The sequence below is a fragment of the Rhinopithecus roxellana genome, chromosome 3 (genome assembly GCF_007565055.1).
Source record: "Rhinopithecus roxellana isolate Shanxi Qingling chromosome 3, ASM756505v1, whole genome shotgun sequence".
Taxonomy (NCBI): Eukaryota; Metazoa; Chordata; class Mammalia; order Primates; family Cercopithecidae; genus Rhinopithecus; species Rhinopithecus roxellana.
Genome location: NC_044551.1, coordinates 154,309,048 through 154,330,907, shown reverse-complemented (window position 1 = coordinate 154,330,907; position 21,860 = coordinate 154,309,048). Strand labels below are relative to the sequence as shown.

Sequence of the window (21,860 nt, the reverse complement as noted above, 5' to 3'; positions counted from 1 at the left end):
AGCAAGGAAAAGTCTCCTAAAGACCTACTGTCTAGAAAACTGTGTCTTAAACTTTTCTGAATCATAGACGCCTGTAAGAATCTGATAGAAATGACCTGTCATCCCCCTAGAAAAAGTGAACTTTTGCACATATAGAAAAATATTTTCTTACAATTCCAGGAGTTTCCATTTATTTACCCCAAAGTTATAAAACCCTAACCTGACTTTCAACCACAAATTCCGCAGGCAGAAAACAGTCAGCCCAGGCTCTGATTTACACTGCTGTGAGGGCTTCTGAATCCCTTGGTTCTTACAGTCCGGCTGCTCTATTTTTTTAGTCTTATTTTTTGAGGGCTAACTCCTCAAAAAAAGAATTGGCTGTCTTTGATTATCTTTTGCAGTGTAATTACCAACTGGACCCTCATCAATGAACTTTTTAATAGCTTAACTTCTGATTTCCTTGTGTATGCATGTTTTTGTTTGTGTGTCTCAATAAACTCAAGAGAGAGATTGTGGAGCCTGTCTTATGGGTGGAGGAGGAATATATTATTTTTCCCTGTTTTTCTTTACCTGTTCGTTCTGCCCCAGGGCACTGTGCTGAGGCCTTTCACGGGCTTCCACTGGCAGTCAGAGAAGAGAGACCAGGGTGGAGGGTCTCAGGTCACCTGATCTGGCAGTTAAGGGAGCAGGCAGGGTTTGGAATGTCTCCCCTGTTACTTTCCTCTCCGTTCCAGAGTCATTCAGCTCTAGAACTGTGTCAGGATGGGACTCTGGATTGGTGGAGGAATCATGTGCAGTCCGTGCAGCTTGGAGGTGGGTGTCTGCAGCCCACATGCTGTACTGTACTTTATTTTCTTTTTATTTTTTTATTTTTTAATTTTTTTTAATTTTTTTTTATACTGTACTTTATTTTCTTGGCTCTGATGTATGAATTCCACAGAGAGAAAACAACCACCCAGGCTCTGTTTTCATACTCACATTAAGACTTCTGGATCTCTTGTTTCTTGCAGTCAGGTTGCCCTTTATTTCAGTCTACAAAGACATGTGTTGCCTGTCTTTCCTGAAGTCAGCAGCCCTTGTTGAATGGGCCTGGCTTTAGATAAACCCGTGTATTGTATATAGCGTGCAGGCTGAAGGCAAGGGGCCTCAGGACTGTGGAAATGTGGTGCTGCTATTGCCGTTATTTACAGCCCTGCCTTCTCTCTTTCTTGGATTATTATCAGGGCCTCCAGCTGTTCTCCCTGCATGTAATCTAGCTTCTACCCTGCATCCAAAATTTCATTCAAAAATGCCCATCTGTTGATGTCATTTCCCTGTTGAAAACTTCTCAATGGTGCTACACCTGGGATAAAGTCCCAGATTGTTTACGTGACTTACAGGGCTTGTCAGGTCCTAGCCCTATCTACCTCTCCAGCTTCCTTCTTCTCACTGTTACTCTATGTACCAGCCACACCAACCTCTTGCCATTTTACCAAAATTTATTCTTTTGGTACTTTCCTCTCTTTGCACGAATAGATTCCAGATTCAGCTCATCCTTCCTCACCTTTGCTGCCTGTAGAACTCTTCCTCATCCTCTAATGCCTCACTCAAATGTGACCTCTTAATACCTGACTGGAGTTCCCAGGAGAGATTTGTTGCTCCCTCCTCTGTGTTCTTGGGATTTAGTATAGCATAGTGGTTACAAGTATGGACTCTAGAGTCAGACTCCCTGGGTTTCAACCCAACTTGGCCTTTCCTAGGTGTGTGACTGTGGGCAAAATGAATTACCTACCCTCCTGTGCTCAGTTTCTTCATCTGTAAAATGGTGATAATAGTAATAAACCTCATAGGTTGTTGTGAGGATTAAAAGACTTTAAAGTGCTTAACACAGTGTATGACCATAGTTAGCTCTCAGGAAAGGTTACTCATTATTGTTGTTATCACAATATTTTGTGTATAACTCTATCTACTAAGCTGTTATTACCTCTGTTTATAAACACTTTTATATATCTGCCTTACTTGTGTTCCTTAAGGACAGGCCTAGACTGGTGTTCCTTAAGGACAGGTGCATATCTTGTTCACTTTGTCTGGCCTTATGTATGGAAGTTTACAGTAAATGTTGGTTAAATGAGTGATTGCACACAGATTTTCTTTCAAAATGGAAGTGGGCAATAGATAGAGTAAGGAATACTTAAGGCTGGGTTTGTAAGTGATCACACATCCAAAGTTGATGTGACTTTGATATTACCTGGTTTATCCTCTTCTGTGCCTGAATCGCTTCTGCTGCCTCCTGGAGCCCAGGTAGTGCTTTTACGTTTCCAAGACAGGGCAGGAGGACATGTGGAAGGTAAACATATCCCAGGCACCACATTTATGACCTTTTTGTTTTTGTTGTAAACTCTAGGTGACATGTCTGAGAGTAAAGCCAAAAAGATAGAAATCAAGGACGTGGATGGGCAGACACTGAGTAAGCTGATTGACTACATCTATACTGCTGAAATCGAGGTGACTGAAGAGAATGTCCAGGTAAACTCAGGCTCACTAATAGCTCAGTGTATTGCACACTCAGGACCCACCGTTTTGCAGTGTTATTTTATTTAACCCTCACAACAATTCAGTTGGTTACTGAAGAGGAAACTAAAGCTCCAGGGAGGTCAGGTGACCTGCCCTGGGCCACATGGCCAGGAGGTGGGCCAACTGGTCCTCAAACTCACGCCTTCCTGGCTTGGGCACCCATGCTCTTAGCCACTAGGCCATAATATCCCTGAATGAGCCTGGACCCCGGGAGTAGAAAGTCTTTAACTCACGTCTGTTCAAAATCTTGTGAAGGAAAAGCTGGGAGCTTGGGTGACTCCTCTTCTCCCCAGGTCATCATCTCATCTCAGAATTCAAACAGCTCAATAACTTTTGGGTGCAAACAGTAAATGCAAAGTAATTTGGTATAAAATGAGTAGAGGGGAGGTAATAGAATTCTATAATTGGGACCAGCTCTCTTTGCTCTTTTCATCATGTATTTATTTAATAACTTTTTTTTTCCTGTAAAATACAAAGTGTTTACAAATTTGGATAATTAGAAGATATTCTACTCTGGATCCTTATTGCCTGGTTAGGATTAAGAGGTACATAAAGCAAGGACATAATGTTCACTGTTTGGAGGTCCTGAGTCCAGAGGCTTCTGTCTTATGAGGTTGGGTTATGTCACCCTCCCAGCATGTGGATGCTTTCACCAAACTGAAAATTATCTGAACCTCATTGTTTAGGGACTTTTAACCTCTTCACTTTAAACTGTGGTTAGGTCAAGGGTGATGTTGGAGAAAAAACAAAAAAGATTGGGAAGGGGCTGGGCATAGTGGCTCACACCTATAATCCCAGCGCTTTGGGAAGCTGAGGCAGGCAGATCACCTGAGGTCAGGAGTTTGAAACCAGCCTGGCCAGCATGGTGAAACCCCATCTCTACTGAAAATACAAAAACTAGCCGGGCATGGTGGCAGGTACCTGTAATTCCAGCTACTTGGGAGGCTGAGGCAGGAGAATCACTTGAACCTGGGAGGCGGAGGTTGCAGTGAGCCGAGATTGCACCACTGCACTCTAACCTGGGTGACAGAGCGAGACTCTGTCTCTGGGGAAAAAAAAAAAAAAAAAAGATTGGGAAGAAGAGAGTTTGGATCAAAATGTAGATTCTTCTCCATGCTGTTATGTATCTGCTGTGGCGGTTGCTCACAGGTTGTCTGTGAAGACAGGAGGTATTGAGGATTTGGTGCACTGAGGAGATGAGCGTGGAGGCACTGGGGCTCTCCTGAAAGCCTTAGAAACAAGGGTCAGAGATCTGGGACTTGGTTAAATGGCTGAGAGCTATACCCCAAGTCGCTTCCCAGCCACACGTACCTTGGAGAGACCCTGAGTTCCCCTTCCATGGTGGAGGTACCAGCAGTTATAACTGACTTACTTTTATAAGCAAGCATATGCCCATCAATTCACATGCATTATTCCATTCAATTTTTATAATCACCCATTGGACCATACCAATATGATCCCTTCTTTACAGCTGAAGAAACTGGTGCTCAAAGGGGTTAAATAACCTGCCATGGTCACATAGAGAGTAAGTGGTGGAGTTGGGAGCTGAAGCCAGTCCCCTCTGACTCACTGTGCTCTGTGGCTATGATGAATTCTAGTTTCTCAGTAAATGAATGATCAGAACCTTGACTTTGGCTCATAATGATTTACAATAATAAAAACTAACATCAACTGAACACTTCCTATGTACCAAGCACTGTGTTAACTGCTTTCAATTTTTCTCATTTGATCCTCATAACAAACCTTATTGTCTTCATTTTATTTTTGAGGAGACAGAGGCATTGAGAGGTTAAGTAATTTGTCCTCAGTTGCATGGCTGGTAAGTGGAGTCAAAATTCAAAATGACACTTAATCACAGTGCTATTCTGTCAGCTTCCCTGTTCATCTATATACCCCCCACCTCTTTTCCTTTCTTTATGTGGCACTGATTCTGTGCCAGACCCACTGTGTGGTTGGGGCAGAGACCCTGGGTGGCCCCAAAACCTGGGCCCCCTGGCTGGTGCCCTCCCTCTATGCATGGCCCTGGCTCCCTGCAATTCCAGGAGAAGGTGCTTTCTGAGGCAGGGCATTTCCTTTTGTTTTTGCTAAAGGAAGCAAACTCTGTGGCAGGATATCCTCTGCTATGTTTTCATGTTATCTGAGGGAGAAAAAAAAAACAAAACGGGGCCTGCACATGAAAAATGGAGGGGAAGCCATTGCAAGCTGAAGGGTAACCTGTAAACTCTTTGTCGGGGGCCATTTCAGGGCCTGTTTTCCAAGAACTGTAATGCTGAGGTGGCAAAAGGCAAGCTAGAAGATTTTTGACTTAGGGTAATCTTCCATCCTGATGGGTGGTTTTGGCGGACTACTCCTCTGATCTCAGCCTTCTCCCTCCAGGGACCAGGCGGTACTGCCTTAGTGATTCTATGAGGATGGTCTTGCTTCAGAGCTGAGGACCCACGCTTGGCCTCTTGTTCATAGTCTTGTCACTGCTGCTGCTTTGAAGGAGTAGAGTTTCAGGCAAGATAAAAAGAAGTCCTCTCAAAGTCCTGTTAATGTGAGGAGCGGGAACTGAAGACAGTCATTTCATGGATGTGTTGCTCTTTTTTCTTTCAGAGCCTCCGGGAATGTGTTTTGTACTTGTGTCTAGATCCCAGAACCCTATTGGATGGGGCCCTAATTTATCCCTAAAACCGAGTCTGAGCAGTGATACATCTTCCAGCCTCCAAGCCTTCCCTTCAGTGTTCTGATTTCCTTGACTTTTTTTTCCATACCTTTCTGTATGAAGCAAGTAGAAGGAAGAAAAGGGCCTTTGACTCTAAGCTAGTCTCATAGTCAAAGAGAGGGAAAGAGCAATTAGAGAAACCAGAAGCCTAATTCATTTTAGGAAGTCAGTTTGGGAAGGCTTTTGGGTAGGAGAGGACTCAAACAGGATAAGGGGTGTGGAGAGGTAAAAAGCCTTATAGTTTTTGCCTACTAAGTAGGTATTGTGAACAGTAGGGAAGTTGAAAGCTATGTGGATAGCTCTATCCAGGGAGGTTTTAAAAATTGAAATTGTAACCTAAGGAGTATATTCAGGAAATATTTATTATTTCATTTCTCTGGCTGGTTGTCATGAGCTTGAGAATTTAAGCACCACACTGTGCTGCTGTCTCCTTGGAAGAGGGGAAGGGGGAAGGGACTGTGTGTCACTGACATGATCTTGTGTATGTGTATGGGGTGGAGGAGCTCACTGGAATGCAGTCTGGGGGCAGATTGGACTCTCAGAAATTCTCTTGGGTGGTGGGTGATGGGGAGAGGGTTGCTGTTGAATTCCTGCCTCTTCTCACATCTGGCCCTTTTGGAGTTTACCACACCTCTGAGTAGGGTGTGTGCTGGCCAACATTTGATGGCTTCCTCTCCCTACGGGGCTTCTTAGGGTCACTGGTTAGAGGTTACTTCTCCCTAGGATGAACACCTATCCTACTTTGCCCAGAAGTGAGAGGCCTTCTGGAATGGGGACTTTCAGCAGTAACAATGGCGAAGTCCCAGGTAAATCAGCATGATTGGTCAACCTATGGCCTTAACTCCAGTCTTAACTCTAGCTGATACTGGCCAGGGGGCATCATGGAGGTCATTTGGAGACTGGGAACAGAACTTTTTATTCCTGGTGTGCATTCAGCAAGAATGGTTAATGGATCTCCATTTGACTAGCAGGCAGAGACTAATCTGGTCCTGGAATCTGTTCGGCCAGGCTGAGCAAGCTCACAGGTTAATTGAGTTTCCCAGTTTATGTCTGCTTAGTGGGGATGGTGGCTGCTTGGTGGGGATGGTGGCTGCTTGGTGGGGATGGTGGCTGCTTAGTGGGGAGAGAGTTCAGGTGGTTAGATTTGGATCCTACCTGTGTTCATTTACAGTCCAAAACTTTCAGAAGAGGGTGATTTTATCTTTTTCTTTCTCAGGAATGTATTAGTGGTTCAGAAAATATCACAGACATGGTGTTAATTTACTGTTTTCCTGCTGGGGATATAGGATAGTGGAAGAGAGGGTGGAGGAAGGGAAAAGGAGCACATTTTCTAGAACTCAGCCGTCGTGAGGGAGAAGTGTAAGCCTGTGGGTAGGAGCAGCTTTCCTTGTTGAGCGTAGGCATTTGGCTCAGGAGTTCGAGCACTGATAGTGGAGGCTCTTGGTGGTTATTGTCTGTGGGCAGGGATAATGAAGGGCGACCGACTGTCCCACTTTTAGCCCTGAAAGTCCTGGAAAACTCCCCAGTCCTGGAAAAACTAGGACTGTTGGTAACCCCAGTGGAGGGACAAAGCCCCCAAATGGGCAGTGGGGCAGAGTTTTTGGCCTGAGTACATAAAAGTGATGAGAGTCAGAGCTGAGGACTCAGAGCTGTCTTGGGAAAAAGTCAGAATCCAGAATTTAAATCACTTAAAAAAAAAAAAGAAGTCTTTTTTAAGTGTCCTGAATCAAGAAAACAAATGCATCTGCAGCCCATATCTTCCTGGGCAAGCCCTTATGGATGGGAACAGCTAGAGTGTAGCTGGCTCAGTCACTCTGTCTCAGAGCCAGGGCAGCAGCTAAGAGCAACGGACTGGGGCAAGGGGATCATTTTGGGGTGAAGTGGATGCCGGGGTCCGCAAGATAAGCAGCCTTAAATCAAGCTATTCTGCAGTGTGTTTTTAAAATAAATTTCTTTTTGGAAAATCATTCTCAGACTATCTGCTGCTTCCATAGGTGAAGGTCAGGGTAGCAGAGCTGAAGTGGGACAGGACTTTGGCCTTTTGTCCTGTATGTTTGACCTAGAAGCAGGCTTCAGCAGCTGAGGGAAAGTCCTAGGGAAACTTGACAGAGGTTGGCTGTCTGAGCACCCAGCGGGCCTGCTCAAGCCAGTCTTCCCTGACCCTTAGGAAAAACACATGCACATATACCTGAGCAAGAACTATTTCTGTCTTCCAGCATATAGTATAAGTAGTCATGTGTCCCGTGACCTTTTAAATGGAAACTTACCCATCCTTTCTCTAAGAATGTACCCAAAGATGTTCTTTGCTTTGTATCTGTTCGATGGATGAATCTTGTTTCAGTAGACTCTAAGCTCCAGGAGAGTAGGATCTGGTTTCTCTTGCTTACCCCTGAATCCCAGAGCCTAAACTAGTGCCTGGCACATAGATGTTCAGTAATTAATAATTCATTAAGTACCTTTCTGAATGAGGACAGTACACTGAAGGTTGTGGGGCAATGGCTCTCAAATGTGGCTGTACATTAGAAGCACCTGGGGAGCTTTAAAAACCATCTTAATGTCCAGGCCACACTCCATACCTATTAAGTTAGATTCTTTTAGGGCAAGACCCAGGCATCAGTAGTTTTAAAACTCTTAAGGTAATTCCAGTTTGCAGCCCAGCATGAGAACCATTGTGTGTGTGTGTGTGTGTGTGTGTGTGTGTGTGTGTGTGTGTGTGTGTAGAGTTTTGTTACTCAGAGTGTGGTTTGTGGACCAGCAACTGCAAGCATCACTTGGGTTCTTTTTTTTTGTTTGTTTTTGTTTTTGAGACGGAGTCTCGCTCTGTTGCCCAGGCTAGAGCGCAGTGGCCGGATCTCAGCTCACTGCAAGCTCCGCCTCCCGGGTATACGCCATTCTCCTGCCTTAGCCTCCCGAATAGCTGGGACTACAGGCGCCCGCCACCTCGCCCGGCTCGGTTTTGTATTTTTTTTTTAGTAGAGACGGGGTTTCACTGTGTTAGCCAGTATGGTCTCGATCTCCTGACCTCGTGATCCACCCGTCTCGGCCTCCCAAAGTGCGGGGATTACAGGCTTGAGCCACCGTGCCTGGCCATCACTTGGGTTCTTATTAGAAATGCAGGCTCTCAGAGCCCATCCTAGACCTAATGAGTTAGAATCTGTATTTTAGTGAGATCCCCAGGGAATTAAAGACTGGGAAGCATGGCTGTAGGGACATAGAGAATCTGCTGGTGTTTAGAGTCCGTGAAGTGCAGAGTAATGGGAAATAAGGCTGGAAAGCAGGCTAGGAAGTTTGGACTTATTGGGCAGGGAGTGGAGAGCCATGAAAAGATCTTGAGCATGGAAGTGATATGATAGGAAAAGGGGGATGAGTCCCTGCCAGTAGGATCCAGTGTCTGAGAATGTCACCTTCTCTTGCAGGTGCTGCTTCCGGCAGCCAGCTTGCTGCAGCTCATGGATGTTCGGCAGAACTGCTGTGACTTCCTGCAGTCTCAGTTGCATCCCACCAATTGCCTGGGCATCCGTGCATTTGCAGATGTGCACACCTGCACTGACCTTCTGCAGCAGGCCAATGCCTACGCAGGTAAGGGGGAGCTGGACTGCTGCACCTCCTCCAAGTTTGTGGATCTAATCACCTGGTCTTCTGCAGACTCCTCGAAGATTATGAGAAGTGGTCTCGGCTGTGAAGCAGCTATGATTTAGGTAGGGATACAGGTGGAAAGATAATTAATGATAGGAGAGTTTAGCTCATTGCCAAGTGGAAAATGATTGATTGCCAAGGGGATGGTACAGACAGTAATTTTCACTTGAGTAGAGGAAGGAGATCCAAGAAGACTTGGGGGGTGGGGAGAGCAAATTGAGCTAGGTCTTGAGCTAGGTCTTGTTATTATTAAGAAAACTTTTGTTTTTATCTGAGTGTTCCATGAACATTCTTTTAAAAGTCACGTACTGGCTGGGCGCGGTGGCTCACGCCTGTAATCCCAGCACTTTGGGAGGCCGAGGCAGGCGGATCACAAGGTCAGGAGATGGAGACTGTCCTGGCTAACATGGTGAAACCCCCGTCTCTATTAAAAATACAAAAAAAAAAAAAAAAAAAAAATTAGCTGGGCGTGGTGGCGGGCACCTGTAGTCCCAGCTACTTGGGAGGCTGAGGCAGGAGAATGATGTGAACCCAGGAGGCGGAGCTTCCAGTGAGCCGAGACTGCGCCACTACACTCCAGCCTGGGCGACAGAACGAGACTGTGTCTTAAAAAAAAAAAAAAAAAAAAGTCACGTAGTATTGCAGGGCTTATAATGATGAGGAGTGCCCTGCTCCACCTTTCCACACCAAGTCTTGTGCTCCAGAGCCACTCACTTTCAATCCTTAACGAATTAAAATCCTGGTTCTGATCCAGCTAAAAGCTACTTTATCTACTACTCACCTCCATTTATCAAAATAATATGTATAACTGCTATTCTTTGATTTATTAGTTTTAGATATTATTTGTTGACTTCTCCAGAAGAATAAGATTGAGCTTTCGCAGACTTTTCCCTTATACACATGCAGCCATCCCCGTCTTTATTGTCCAAATATAATTTCCACAACTGAACTAAGTCATCTATTACAATTATAGTGTTTTTTAAATCAGAAAACTTTAATCAGAAGGGCAGTTAATAATTGTCTTTTTCTCTTGCATAGTGTATGGTTCTACCACTACTTCTTGTTAGAACAGTCCTCAATACATCAGATAATCTGTTGGTTCACTTATTTTTCTTGGGGATGTTCTCTGTGCTAGAGTTTGTCATTCTATTATTTTAATGGGGTTTTGGGAGGGAGTAGAAATGAACATTTATATTCAGTCCACCATGTTTATTTAGCTAGCTGGAAAGAAATCTTCATTGCCACTTGTTCCAGCCTGAGGAAAGATGATGAATGACTAGGAAATAGGTCTGATCATTTAAATTGATAAATTCAGTCATGGCTACCTTCTTCCCTTGCAATAAAGCACCTCCTTCTTCCCCCTGCTCAAGCACTGTCATGGCTGCTATTCTGTTCAGTGTCTCCTGTTCAGCCAGTGTCTGGAAATTTGCTGAGGACCTACTGGCTGCCCACCTGCCAGCTAGCTACCTGTGCTGTGTTAGCCTCTTGGTCAACAAAGCAACAAGCATTTGCTCTGTTCCTTGGCATGCTTTTTCTCTCTGATTAAGTCCCTGACCCCAGGAGCCTGCAGAGACTCTCATGTCTCCCTGTAGCCTGTTTCTGAAGGCACAAGCAAGTCTTCTTTCTGAAGACTTGTAAAGATAGTCTTTATATGATGATTTTTGTGAAGGACATTACCCAGTAGCCTCAATTCTGAGTCCTGCTGATTCTTTCTGGTTCTGAACCTTGACCCTTCTGCCTCTCTGCTGTTCCTGTGCTCTCTTTTCCCTGCATATTCTCCACTGCCTTTCCACCTTCGCTTAGGGAGCCCTGGGGAGGGCTCCCAGTGAAGCCTTTGAAGAGGTCACTTTCTAGATGGATGGATGTGCTAAGGCTTTGCTTTAGCAGGAGCCAAGCTCTTTGCTAAGGCAAACATTTTCTCTGCAGATTGTTTTCACAAATATTTGCTAGTGCAGTGGCAAAGGGGGAGTGCTTAGATGTCAGAAATTCTCTGTCTCCTTCTTCTGCATCTCTTCTTGCCAGCCCTCTCCTTCCACATAGTGTGTGCATACATGTGTGTGCACACCTAGCACATATCCCACCCTAATTGGCTGGTATGGTTGTCTGAGGTTTGGGGAGTATACTGAATCCCCACCTTTTTTAAAATTTAAAATTACATTCTAGATTCAAGAGGTACTTGTACAGGTTTGTTACATTTGTATATTGTGTGATGCTGAGTTTTGGCTTCTGTTGATCCCATTACTTAGATGGTGAACATAATACCCAATAGGAAATTTATCAGCCCTTGCCCCTACTCCTTTTGGAGTCCCCAGTGTCTGTTGTTCCCATCTTTATGTCCATGGGCACCTGGGGTTTAGTTCCCACTTACAAGTGAAAACATGATATTTGGTGTTCTGTTTCTGTGTTAATTAACTTAGGATAATGGCCTCCAGCTGTGTACATGTTCCTGCAAAGGACATGATTTTGTTCTTTTTTTATGGCTGCATAGTATTCCATGGTGTGTATGTACCACATTTTCTTTATCCAATCCATTGTGGATGGGCACCTAGATTGATTGCATGTCTTTGCTATTGTGAATAGTGCTTAATGAACATATGTGTGCATGTGTCTTTTGGTAGAACAATTTATTCTCCTTTGGGTATATACCCAGTAATGGGGTTGCTGGGTCAAATGGTGGTTCTATTTTTAGTTCTTTGAGAAATCTCAAGACTGTTTTCCACAGTAGCTGAATTAATTTACATTCCCACTCCCAGTATATGAGCATTCCCTTTTCTCTGCAACTTTGCTGGCATCTGTTGTTTTTTGACTTTTTAATAATAGCCATCCTGACTGATGTGAGATGGTATCACTTGGTAGTTTTGATGTGCATTTCTCTAATGTGAATCCCCACCTTTAACAGGGCTCCCAGGCTCTTCTGGCCTGTCTTTTCCCAACTTTCAACGTCTGTGTTTTCTCCCTTTGCTCCTTTCACTATATGATGATGAGACTCATCTGTGGGAGAGTACAGCAGATGCAGCTAGGAACACATCCATCATTCTGGTGTTCCTTGGTCCTGTTGCTGTCATAGTGATTGAGTTCTGTCCGCATTATGGGTGTGTGTATGCAGACATCCTGATGAATTATTCTTAGCCAGTGTTTATTGAGCTCTCCCTTTGGGTCGTACCCTATGCTAAGCATTTTATTGGCATCATCCCATTTAATGCATATGATAGCTGAGGAAACCAGGGCATAGAGAGGTGAAGTAATTTGTTGAGGTCACATTGTGACAGAAGGGACAGAAGGCAGGATTCAAGCCCAGGCAGTGCTGACTCCAGAGCCAGTGTTTATTACATTCTACAGCTTCTAGGCCCAGTTTGGACATAAGGACGCCCTGTGAATCAGTAACTGAGGAGTGCATGTGGCTAGAGTTGGCATTTTCCATTGAAAGCATGTTCCTGGAAGCCTGTGCAATGTAGTCACCAAATCCCAACAACCAGACAGTGTAGACAGACATCCAGCTGTCCGCTAGACACAGGGTATGTCGTCATCTTGGGATGGAGGAAGCACCATGTGGGTTCTTCTCTTCCCTGTCAGGTGACTTCCTCCCAGACACATGGAGCCTGTTCCCTCACTGCATGAGTGAGTAGGCCCTCCTACTTTCCCTGGCTGGGTCAGCATGATCTTCAGGCTGAGAGTCTCCTCCCTGTTATGTAGGCCTTCTGTGGAGCCTGTGATCCTCTCCTGGGTGGCTTTCTCTGCAGCCCACTCTGCTCTGCACACTAGGGAGGCAATATTTTTAGAGTAGTATAATGCAGAAGATAAGGTCATGATGCAAAGATGTTAGAAGAAGGGAATGAAGGTTAGATTGTGCAGTATTTAGAGAAGAAGTAGAAAATGATTATCTATGCTTATACACTTGAACCCACCCACTGATGTGGGCCTGCTTTTTTCCTTGTACCCCTGACTTTAGATGGAGCCTGGGGTTCTCTGCCATCGCTGCCTCTTGAGACAGACCTGTGATCTCACTCTACTGTAAGTGCAGGGGTGCAGGCACCCACTAGGGTCACACACAAAGGAAAGCATTGGTCTCTGTGGTCAGAGGCCTCCCTGGACCCAGGCCTTGAGTTAGAAGGTATTTCATGCCAACAAACTACAAGGAGACCTTCCAGATCAGAACTAGGAATCAGACCAGCTAACACTTTGGAGCTGAATAATCCTGAGCCTATTTTCTCCTCTCTATCCTGGGAGTAGCACATCCTATCCTGTTTCCAGGATCATCTGGGGAACAGGGGGAATGGGGAGGAGAGCATTCTACGGAAGTACACACCACTGGGGCTGTGCTGTGGAGCCTCCCTCCCAGCCTCATCATCTGCAGTGAGGGAGCCTCAGAGTTGGGTCCAGGCAGGAGAGACAGGAATCCTCAGGTCACTGCTGTTGCAGACCACATGCACTTTGTGGGAGGAAGTATTTCCAGTACTTCTGGTTTTGGTTTCTCTTTATCTAGATGTCTACTGCAGGCAGGTATGTTCTGTGCAGCCTCCCCAACTCTTCCCAGTTTCTGGCTAGCTTTGCTTTGCCTTCACTTGTCTGTAGATTCCAGTTTTGCTGCTGAATCCTCTTTCTTTTCCTTCTCTAAAAAGCTTTCTTTTTCTGTTGTTATTATTGCTATTTTAATAAAACTCATCCCTGACTATTACAGAAAATGCACACGGGTGGGAAGAATATACCACAATCCTACCCAGAGAGAACTGCCAGCAGCACCTTGATGTGTATCCTTCCAGATCTTTTTCATTGTATATGTATGCTTTCCAGTTTAAAAAAATTCTAGCCAGGTACAGTAGCAGGTGTCTGTAGTCCCAGCTACTTGGGAGGTTGAGGTTGATAGCTCAAGCTATCATGCATAGCTTGAGCCCAGGAATTTGAGTCCAGCCTGGGGAACATAGCAAGATACCCTATCTCTTAAAAAAACTTGTTAGCAGTATATTCTGAGTGTCTTTCTATGTTAGCAGATACATTTCTATACCATTGTTTGAAAAATGTAGGTAATATATTCAATAAAAGCAATTTATACTCATGACCAAAAAATGCAAACAGTACATAGAGGTATAAAATGCAAAGCCAGTCTTCTCCCAGGCTGTGTCTCTGAAGTGGGGAGATCCTTGGTAACCCCACAGAATTTATATATTATGCTTTTTAACTTGCACAAACAGAAGCACTCTGTACTCATTGTACTTTTGTTTGACAATACAAATCTTGCAATTATTTCCAGACCCTTGTGTATGGCTATATCTTATTCTTTTAACCTGCTGCATCACATGGATGGAGTATAATTTATTTAACCAGTCTTCTATTGATGGACATTAATGTTTCCAGTTTTTTCTTTTTTTTAAAATGCTTCAGTGAGAATTCTTATACATAATATTTTGGAGTATACTTGCTAGTATACCTGTAGGTTACAATCTTAGTAGCATAATTGCTGGATCAAAGAGCGTATACATTAAAAATTTTTTTGATAGATTTTGCCAGCTTACTCTCTAAACAAATGTGACTTTATTTTAAAGCCAGTTCTTGTCTTCTGATAGGTCCTTGGCTTTTCCGGGGAGAGCACAACTTTGTGGGGGCTGAAGCTTCATCTCTATGTCCAGCTGCCTCTTTTGTTTCCTGTTTGGAAGGGCCCTGTCTCTTCCTGCTGCGGCAGTCCCTCCTGCTTCCTCTGGATTCAGTTTCCCCCTCAGGGAAGTCCCCCAGATCTTTGCTATGATATATGTTATTCTGGGGTAGGGAGGGTAGGTCCTGCAGTTAGAAGCTGACTGCTCAGACTCTTGCCTCAGCTAATGGCATCACAGTCTTCCTGGGCAGCTAGTAGCTGGGAAATGGACCCCAGTGTCTTTCACAGCCTGTTTCTTATACCTCATTATTGTTGTTTCCAGGGACTGCTTAATCTTTAACCTCAGAGGCCAGGGCTTAGGTTTATGGGGACTTTGTTGTTTGGTAATTGGACAGCCATGCACTGGGCCATCAGCAGAGCTGTTTGGGAGGGATGTTAATGGGACTTCATTAATGAAGTAGCAATTAAAATTCTTTGGACATGTTGTTTACATCAGGCTGCCAAAGCTAAGCGAAAACCTCCAGCCATGGGATGGAAAAGCCATTGGATTTCACGTGCTCATGGAGAGAAATGGCCTTTTTTTGATTGATTGAGTCATTTGAGATCATGGAATGAAGTAATTAAATTAAGGGCAGCAGAAAAATTTGGAAAAGCGTTAAAAACATAAATCTCTGACTCAGTGAGAGTCCTCTTCTAAAATTGCTGCTGCTAACTTGTCACCATGAAATAATGATGATGATAATATGGGCATTTCTATCAGTTTTGAACACTTGCTAGGTGCCAGGAATGGTGCTACATGATTCATAGGCATGGCCTCATTTTGTTCACTTAAGCATAAGAGATGGTTATTATTTTCTCAGCTTATAGGTGAAGAAACTGAAACCCCAGAGAGGTTTAGTAACTTGTCCAAGATCATATATTAACAGCTTGTAAGTGGCAGGGCCAGAGGGAGGCCAGCTGACTGCAGAGGTCTGTGTCCTAAGCCCCGCTACTTATTTCTCACCCACCCAGACCAGCCCAGCCTATTTTCCATGATGATTGCCTCACTCCTGCCTCTCTTGGATTTTCTGCATCTAATTTGAAGGTGGCAAATGAAGCAGTAGTGCAGACACAGATAGGTTTCGTTGCTTGCTCTTTGTTAGGAATTTAGGAAACTTCCCTTGTTCCATTTTCTGGGTTATGGGGAAACTCACTGTTGAATCAATAGCACTGTTATGGCCTTGGCTGTGTGTGTGCATGCGTGTGTGTGTGTGTGTGTGTGAGAGAGAGAGAGAGAGAGAGAGGAGAAAGAGGACAACACATAATATTTCTGGAGTAAGGCAACATGGAAAGAGAGCTATTTCCTGCCTTCCCAGGGAGTGTGGAGGTAATAATATTTAGAGTCTGAGGGCTGGTGGTCATGACCCTTCTGAGAAGAGATCAAGGTAGGTCTCTGTTACTTCCCTGTGGGAGCTGAGCCTTTTCCCTAGAGCAGAGAAACTGGGAGCCTGGAAAGCTAAATATTGATTCAAGAAAGCTTGCCTCTGGCCTCTAAAAGCAGAGTAAGAAGGGGCAGAAGAGAGGGTTTTAAGGCAGTTCTGTGGTTTCATTTTTTCACCCTGCCAAAATGTTTCCATTTTGTTTGTGTGTCCACCTGTGTCAGCCAGTCTGTCCTGAGGGTGTGACCTGTGGTTCAGTTCAGAGGCACTCACACCTGTTCCCTGGGGCTGCTGGCCCTGGGAATTATGGCTCTTATGGGGTTTATTTCATCTGTACAGGTCAAGGAAGTCACAGACGGGTCATCATTCCGTTTGTTCTAAGCTTGTAGGTTAGATGAATCAGATCAAAGGTTTAGGTTAATTCATTCCATGAAGAGAGAGGAATTGTCCTGGGGCTAGCTTGAGAGGTTGCCTGAGCCCTAGGCAGTCTTGAAGAACAGTCAGGAAAGTGCAGTAATAATTTTAGAGCTCAATATATACAGATATTATGCTGGAAACTGAGAATTCAGCTTCAAATAACACAGACTTGGTCCCTGACCTCATGGGGCTCCCAGTCCCAATAGAATAGAAAGATTCATGTAATAAAGGAGGGTGATTAGGGATATGATTGTTATTTCTCGTTTGAGGGGCTTTGGGAACCCCAAAGACTATCATTTCCTCTGGCCTAGTGGATGGAGGGATTAGGGAAATATCTTAATTCCGGGGTTAGGTCTGAGATTTGAACCCGGAATTGACTCCAGAATGCCAAGAAGTTAGGAATTGAGGGACTAAGATTATTCTATTTTTTCCCCCCAAAAAAGGTTTTTAGATACATATCCTCTGTCTATGCCTCTCTCTGTCTCCTTCTATGTCCAGCACCCCAAGAGGGATTCTTAAGGTTTTCTGATGTTTATGTTGAATTTTACCCCAGTGGACTGCTCAGGATTGGTGTTTATCTTGGTACCTAAGATACTTATCAGAATATTTGTTATTACAATTGGGCAGTCTTGGTTTCAAAACCTGGCTCTACCAGGTTTACTGTTCTGTAAACCTAAGCACATGTCTTAGACTTTCTGAGCTTCTGTTTCTCCATCTGTAAAATGGGGATGTTGATACTCACTTTAGTAGGGCTTTTGTGGGGATTGAGAGACATAATATATGTAAAATGCTTAGAATGGTGTTAGCTAGTATTAGGAAATGGCCTCAACTTTCTCCGAGATGCAACTGTATCCTCAGAGAAAGCCCTTGCCTGGGAATGTATCACCCAAATTTTATCATCCTTTTAACATTGGGAAGATATGTTTGTGTTGCTTGGATGGGGAAAAGACTGAAAGTTATATGGTGCCTCTTCCTCTTCTCCATAATTTCCCATCCACATGGACAGGAACATACTCATTGTGTTTTACCAAGCAGGACATGGAACTTAAACAATATTTGTTACTTATAGTAAAGCCCGGTTAACAAGGACTCTTAACTAGAACCCTTAATTAGCTGACTTATTTTTCTCTGTGTCCACTCCTCTTTAAGAAAAAGACGCGAAACGATAAGAAAAGTTAGTTATTATTGGAGAGTTACCCTTCAAGGGCTAGCCCATGGTTAAAAGGTACTATGCCCCCGGCACATACATTCTTCCCCCAGAATCTAGCCTTGTCTGCCTCTCCATTGCATCTCCAAAAGCTGGGCAGAGCTCCTCATACTTAGGGAGTGCTCAGCAAACCTTTGTTGGACGAATGAAGACATCACCTAGGTTCTAGCTAGACTTCACTATTACTGTTCTTTACACATGCTCTGAATTTTCCTGTTCCCTGTCTTTGTTTGTACTGAAAGTACCTCTCTCAGTCATGTGAGAGGTAGACTTTGGGATGGAGTTATTGGTGCCTTGTCTTGTCTTGCTTGTGAGGCAGTAGGCTGCTTGTAGACATCAGTTCTAGTTTCTTCATTTTTGAAGAAATGCTGCATTTGATACATCATACATTATGAGTTATCTAGCACCTGCAATGGACTCAGTAAATGTGAGTTACATCTATTTCTTTATTTAATGCCCATATCACCTTTATGAGATATGTACTATTATTATTTCCATTTAATATATGGGAAACCTGCAGCCTCAAGGAACTGAATAACCTATATCACTGGACAGTTTGCTGAATTCGATAGAATTAAATTTGGTCTCTAAGATCTTGCAGGTGCACAGCCTTGCCCATAGGACCTGCAGTCCCAAAGGATGTGTTACATTTTTTTTTTTTAATAGAGAGGGGGCCTCACTTTATTGACCAGGTCTTGAACCCCTGGCCTCAAATGATCTTCCTGCACAGGCTTCTAAAGTGTTAGGATAATAGGTGTGAGCCACTGTGCCTGGCTCCAAGGGATATCTTGATTATACAGAAAATCTTTTATGTTAAAGAGCGGTGCTGCTGGCCGCAGTGGCTCACACCTGTAATCTCAGCACTTTGGGAGACTGAGGCGGGTGGATCATCTGAGGTCAGGAGTTCGAGACCAGTCTGACCAACATGGTGAAACCTTGTCTCTACTAAAAATACAAAAGATCAGCTGGACGTGGTTGTGGACGCCTGTAATCTCAGCTACTCGGGAGGCTGGGAGGCGGAGGTTGCGGTGAGTCAAGATTGTGCCATTGCATTCCACCCTGGGCAACGAGTGAAACTCCATCTCAAAAAAAAAAAAAAAAAAAAAAAAGGTGTTACTGCTCACAGAACCGGACTTTGGAAAGCGGGAACACAGGCTGATAATATTCATCCTTCATAAAATGGATGGCAAAGCCTGGGAAGAAGTGACTATAAGACGTGAGCCCAGGTCTTCTGACCCTTTAGCCAAGGCTCTTTATTACATTCTCCATTAATACATTAAAAGCAAAGCAAAACAAAACAAAACAAAACAAAAAACCCAAATAATTGTTCAAAATAGAAGATGATTCAGGAAGGTATCTTCTGGGGGCAAAGTGGGTTCTTTCCAGGAAGCAGCTGTGGAGAGGGCTGACTGGAATACAAAGTCTTCTGGGGAAATCCTATTTCCCAGGAAATGGAGTTAGCTGGAGCATCCTGTTTCTGTCTTTTCTATCCTGTTGTTTCTTGAGTGTTGCTAACAGAGAGGGGACCCTAGTTCAAAGACTTTGGGGGTTACCCCTGTCTCCTCAGACTAAATGGAAAAGGGAAGGCATTTTCCTCTTTGATCCCTTTCTTTGTCTCTTTCCGCTTATGCCCTACAAACCTCACAGATCCCTGGGTGCCAGCCCTGGGTGAGAAGCTGCTGCCTGCTATTTCTCTTGTTGCCCCTTCCCCACTAGATACTGCTTCTTGGGAGGATTTCTGAATGGGATTTCAATGGAAGGTTCCAGATGGGCAGAGAAGCAGCCCACTTCAGAAAGAAGGGGTTTAGATTCAAACCTTGCAGCAGGGGAGGGACAGAGAGATGGAGGTGGGGTGCTGACTACTTTCTGTCTTGATTTATCTCTAAGGATTTCTGATTTGTTCCCCATATCACCTAGAATATACATTACTGTACTTCTTTTATCTTCCCTTTTAAAATCTAAGCCTATCTACAGCCTTATGAGCTCTAAGGAAATTTTTATTTCACAGCATAGAATTTTACTTTCTTACCTCCTCTTGTTCTTTTCCCTTCTCCAGCTGTCAGGTTTTTGGTCAGCCAAAGATACATGTGGGAAGGCCAGATGTGGCTCTGGGCGAGAGATGTTGGTGCTGGTTTGTGGGACTCTCCTTAGAACCTTGTGGTCCTGCTGAGCTCAGCTGTGGCTGGTCCAGAGAGCCTCAATGTCCTGTGCTTGCTCATGGTGTGGTGGCTTGTGTGGTGACTGCTTTTTCTATCTGCTGTTTCTTGGGTGTTACCAATTGACAGGGGACTGTGGTTCAAAGACTTCTTGGATCAGAAAGGGAATGGAGGGAGAATCCAGTACTTTCCCAGCCTCCAGCCCAAGAATAAATTCTCACCATCCAAAGAAGATTGTTCTCTTGCTTTTATTTTAAGATCTTTAGCAATGAACACTTAAAAAATAATACTGTCGAGTCTTAAATATTTCCATAGTTAAGAAGGTTTTTTGAATGTTTCACTTAAAAATTAAAGGCTTTTTTTTGTATTGATATGCAGAGAAGCAAAGACCAACTTCTTACCATGTTGATGTTGACAGTTGGTTCCCTTCATAAAGAAACTGACTTTCAGATTTGTCTTATTATGTGTAAACATTTCTGAGTTTCAAGATGGACAACCTTTAGTTGTGACCGTGGTAATATCAATAGGCTGGTGTGGAGCAAGTGGGGAGCCCTTTTTGTCCAGTGGAAGATGGAAAATATTGTTTATAACTCAGTATTTGAGAGTAAACTATTCATGTTTAGGGAATCTGGATGAAGATAGAAATTTGTGTGAGAATTCTTTGGGTCTAAAATTATTTCAATATAAAAAGTTAAAAATGATTTTCACAAGAAATGATTTAAATCTTAAATTATTTGTTTGATTTTTATGAAGTTAATGAAGTCAGGTGCAGTGGCTTGTGTCTATAGTTCCAGCTATTCAGGATGCTGAGGCAGGAGTATCACTTGAGCCTAGGAGATCATGACCAACCTGGGCAACATAGCAATGATGCCGTTGGCCCAAAAACATAATCATAAATGGCAAAGCCAGGATTTGAACCTAGGCTCCTTCTTTCTGAAGTAGATGACATTTCAGTGAATATAATTCTCTAATAGCAGGATGATGACCTGCAAAAATGTCAGGGTAGGAATTGTTCCTGGCATTTCCCTTCTGTGGACCTTAGGCCTGTGGGTTTTATCTTATTCTAGTTGTCACCACATTCCCCTCTGTCTTACAGTTCCATAGGCCTGGCTCTGTCGACTGTTCTAGGGGTGATAGGGTCACCTTGTTGCCACCACACCTGGATGAATGCTTAATTGGGCCTCCTCATGAACCAGAGACTCACAAAAGTAGGCTTGACTTTGGGCAAGAAAGAATGATCCCATCTTCTGACCTTCTAATGTTGACTTCCTATAAGAACCCCCAGAGATCTCTCAGACACACAACAGTTCTGACCCATTTTTGTTTGGCTGAGCTTCAGGGTGCACTGTCTGCAACTCCACCAGCTTGCACTCTGAGGGGAAATGAGCTCAATTATGGAGGCAGGTCCCAGTGAGGCTTTTCTGCAATGCTATTATTAATCTCATGGAGCATGGAAAAAATACAAACTCAGATCTGTCTGCCCCATTTTCGTCTGTGTTGATGTTCAGGACAGAGGATCATAGTGGATGCCATCACTGCTGAATTAAAAGGCAAGTTTCCCTCCAGCCATGATGTCTCTGTCTTTGTTTCACTCCCTTTCCCTCCATGGCCTCCCCGACCCCCTCCAGGACTCTACTGTGAATCCCACAGATTGTCTTGGAAGGGCAGGAGTGTGTTATAACTTTGTTTTGTTCTGCTTTTTTTTTTTTGGAACAGAGCAGCACTTTCCAGAGGTGATGTTAGGAGAAGAATTTCTTAGCCTGAGTCTGGACCAGGTGTGCAGCTTGATATCCAGCGACAAGCTGACCGTTTCTTCAGAAGAGAAGGTATGATGTGGCTCATTGGGGAAACAGGAACCTCACTCGTCAGGTGGTCATGGGAAGGACTTGTGGTTTGGTGAGATCTTTTCTTTCTTTTTTTTTGAGATGGAGTCTCGCTCTGTCGCCTAGGTTGGAGTGCAATGGTGAGATCTTGGCTCACTGCAACCTCTGCCTCCCGGGTTCAAGTGATTCCCCTGCCTCAGCCTCCTGAGTAGCTGGGGTTATAGGCATCTGCCACCACGCCCAGCTAATTTTTTGTATTTTCAGTAGAGACAGGGTTTCACCATGTTGACCAGACTGGTCTCGAACTCCTGACCTCAGGCAATCCGCCCACCTTGGCCTCCCAAAATGCTGGGATTACAGGTGTGAGCCACTGCGCCCAG

At 44.1% G+C, this 21,860-nt stretch overlaps 1 protein-coding gene across 7 annotated transcripts in view; it reads left to right on the top strand.

Moving 5' to 3' along the window:
• The window catches only part of KLHL3 (kelch like family member 3), a 287,169-nt gene that overhangs the window by 203,634 nt on the left and 61,675 nt on the right, over positions 1–21,860 (top strand). For all 7 annotated transcript variants that reach the window (XM_030927614.1, XM_030927611.1, XM_030927612.1 and 4 more), the window contains 3 exons: positions 2,363–2,484; positions 8,653–8,815; positions 21,374–21,483. In XM_030927614.1, coding sequence (XP_030783474.1) covers positions 2,363–2,484; positions 8,653–8,815; positions 21,374–21,483 — 395 coding nt within the window. The remainder of the gene's footprint in view (positions 1–2,362; positions 2,485–8,652; positions 8,816–21,373; positions 21,484–21,860) is intronic.